Source organism: Suricata suricatta, chromosome 13 (genome assembly GCF_006229205.1).
Source record: "Suricata suricatta isolate VVHF042 chromosome 13, meerkat_22Aug2017_6uvM2_HiC, whole genome shotgun sequence".
In the NCBI taxonomy this organism is placed as follows: Eukaryota; Metazoa; Chordata; class Mammalia; order Carnivora; family Herpestidae; genus Suricata; species Suricata suricatta.
Genome location: NC_043712.1, coordinates 3,209,833 through 3,212,037, shown reverse-complemented (window position 1 = coordinate 3,212,037; position 2,205 = coordinate 3,209,833). Strand labels below are relative to the sequence as shown.

At 70.1% G+C, this 2,205-nt stretch overlaps 2 protein-coding genes across 2 annotated transcripts in view; one reads left to right on the top strand and one right to left on the bottom strand.

Annotated features, from left to right (window-relative positions):
- Positions 1 to 138, top strand: part of GTF3C5 (general transcription factor IIIC subunit 5) — a 9,995-nt gene extending 9,857 nt beyond the window's left edge. The window contains exon 7 of the mRNA XM_029921046.1: positions 113 to 138. Coding sequence (XP_029776906.1) covers positions 113 to 138 — 26 coding nt within the window. The remainder of the gene's footprint in view (positions 1 to 112) is intronic.
- On the bottom strand, positions 7 to 2,010 carry LOC115276447 (general transcription factor 3C polypeptide 5-like). The gene is made up of 3 exons (XM_029920476.1): positions 1,913 to 2,010; positions 1,203 to 1,345; positions 7 to 346 (listed from the first exon to the last, which is right to left on the bottom strand). The coding sequence occupies exons 1-3, from the start codon at positions 1,945 to 1,947 to the stop codon at positions 171 to 173; spliced, it is 354 nt and encodes a 117-aa protein (XP_029776336.1). The 5' UTR covers positions 1,948 to 2,010; the 3' UTR covers positions 7 to 170.
- Positions 2,011 to 2,205: the final 195 nt, after the last annotated feature.

The following is a 2,205-nucleotide window of genomic DNA, read 5'->3' as shown; positions in this document are numbered from 1 at the left end:
GGTCACCTGGGCCAGAGAGCAGCCGGGCAGCGCCGGGGCCACCTGCGCCCAGTGCTGGGGTCCCAGCTCTCCTCTGAGGGGTCTCCTCAGCCGCTCTGGTTGCCGTGGGCAGCACCGGGGAGCCACGGCTCGTCCTGACCAAGGAGGTGCCACGTGGCCGCGGGGCCACGTCACACGTAGTCCAGGATCTCGGTCTCCATCTCGTTCTCGCTGCCGTCGGACGGCTTGAAGTCCTCCTCCTCCTCCTCCTCCTCCTCGTCCTCCTCCTCCTCGTCCTCCTCGTCCCCGGACTCGTACGCCAGCTGCTCTTTCCCGCCGTCGGCCTTGGTCGGGCTGGAGAAGAGAGCTGGGGCCAGGGGACGAGGCCATGTGGGTCCCAGCCAGGCGTCCTGGGCGGCCCCAGGCCAGCACCCGGGCCCCGGGGGCCTGGCGACACTCACGGCCGGCTGGGCCCAGGCCCTGGAGAAGGTGCTGGGGGCAGGGGGACGCGGAGGGCTGGGGGACTGGCGCTTCCGGGGAGCATGGAGCCAAGACCTTTGAAAACCACTTCCCTGGAGGAGGCTGGGTGGCTTCGTGGGTCCAGGGGACCCTGAGAGCACACAGGACATTTCGTGTGACTGCTTTTCTCGGGAGAGAAGGTCCACAGCCCCAGGAGGATTCTCCGAGGGGCCGTGTCCCAAACGGGGCTGAGAGCCTGCTGCCGTCAGCTCCGTGGGGCAGGGCGGGTCTGCGAGGAGGCTGTGCTCACCCCCCTCCCCCGCCTCATCCCACCCACAAACCAGCCGTGCTCGCCCCTCTTCCTCACGCCCCCACCCCCAGCCCACTGCCACGGCCGGCTGGGCCCAGGAAAGGCGCGGGCAGTGGGGTGACAAGCCCCCCCAGTGCCTGCTGCCCCTGCTCTCCAAGCGCAAGAAGACAGGCCAACCGTGGCCACACATGGCTGGGAGAGGCAGGGTGGCGTCGGCACAAAGCAGGGGCTCCAATGGCGGTGCCAGCCCCGCTCCGGCCCTGCCCTCTGGGCCTGTCTCCTGCCTCAGACCCCGGCCGAGCAGCGTGACTCCCTCCCGTGGAGGCCTGGCAGGCGGGCTGGGGGGCTCGGCGCCAGGCAGGGGGGATTCCACCCGGTGCAGCTCCCGGGGTCCGCTGGGCAGATGGGCCGTGTCCCCGGAGCAGGGCCTCCCTTAGCCGCGAGCGGCTCTCACCAGGCCGCTTGGAGCGGATGGTCTGCCGGATCATGAGGGACATGGTGTCCCGCAGGTCGTCGCTGGTCTTGGGGAGGCACCAGCCGTCGCGCTCCGTGCAGCAGCTCTCAGCCCCGTCGTTGCGGTGGACGATCCTCTGCAGCCTGGGGGTCAGGACACGGCGTTCCAGGGGGGGCTTTCTGCCCACAGGCGGGGGCTGCGGGGGCACGAGCACGGGCCGACCACCACCCACGGGCGCCGGACACGCCCAGCCAAGGTCCGCAGCCGGCGTGGCCCCGGCCCCCAAGCTGCGCACAAAGCGGGGTGTGCTGCGCGCGCTTTCCCGTGAGAAGCCCCGGCCCTCCCCAGATTGCCGGCCGTCTCTTCCCATCCCAGCTCCCCGCGCCCCTTCTTTCAGCACTATGAGGACGGGGTGAAAGGTTCCTGGGATTCCGGTCGGCTGGGAGAATTAGGAACTGTGTCCCAGGTCTCCATGGGGGCGGAGGGGGCAGAGGGCCAAGACTCAACAGCGAGACATGTCTGCGCCTAGCCTGGCACTGCAGCTCAGGGGTGCAACCCAGGCAGACCCAGGAACCGGCTCCCAAGGGCTGCTGGGCTGACAGAGGAGCCCCACAGCGCCCACCACCCCGGGGTGGGGGGTGCTTCCCACTGAGATGGCCGCTCAGAAGAGCCGCGGGGACACTGGCGCCCAGGGGCCCTCACGTACGTACTCTTCCACGTTCAGGTCACACAACTGGTAGAACATCTGTCGATAGGGCGGCAGGGCCCCCTCCCGGAAGACGTAGACCGAGTCCTGGGGAGGGGCCAGGGTGGGAAGGTGGGTCGGAGCTCCTCCCGGCCCCAGCCGGCTTGTGCCTGGCAGGCCTGGCTCTTCCCCCTGGACTCAGGCGGTGCAGACGGACCAGAGGCTGGGAGCAGGCGTGCAGAGGCTCCAACTCCCAGGAGGGGTCCCCCGGCCCTGTGACCACGAGCCACCTGTGTGGCCAACCACGTTGTGGCCCGG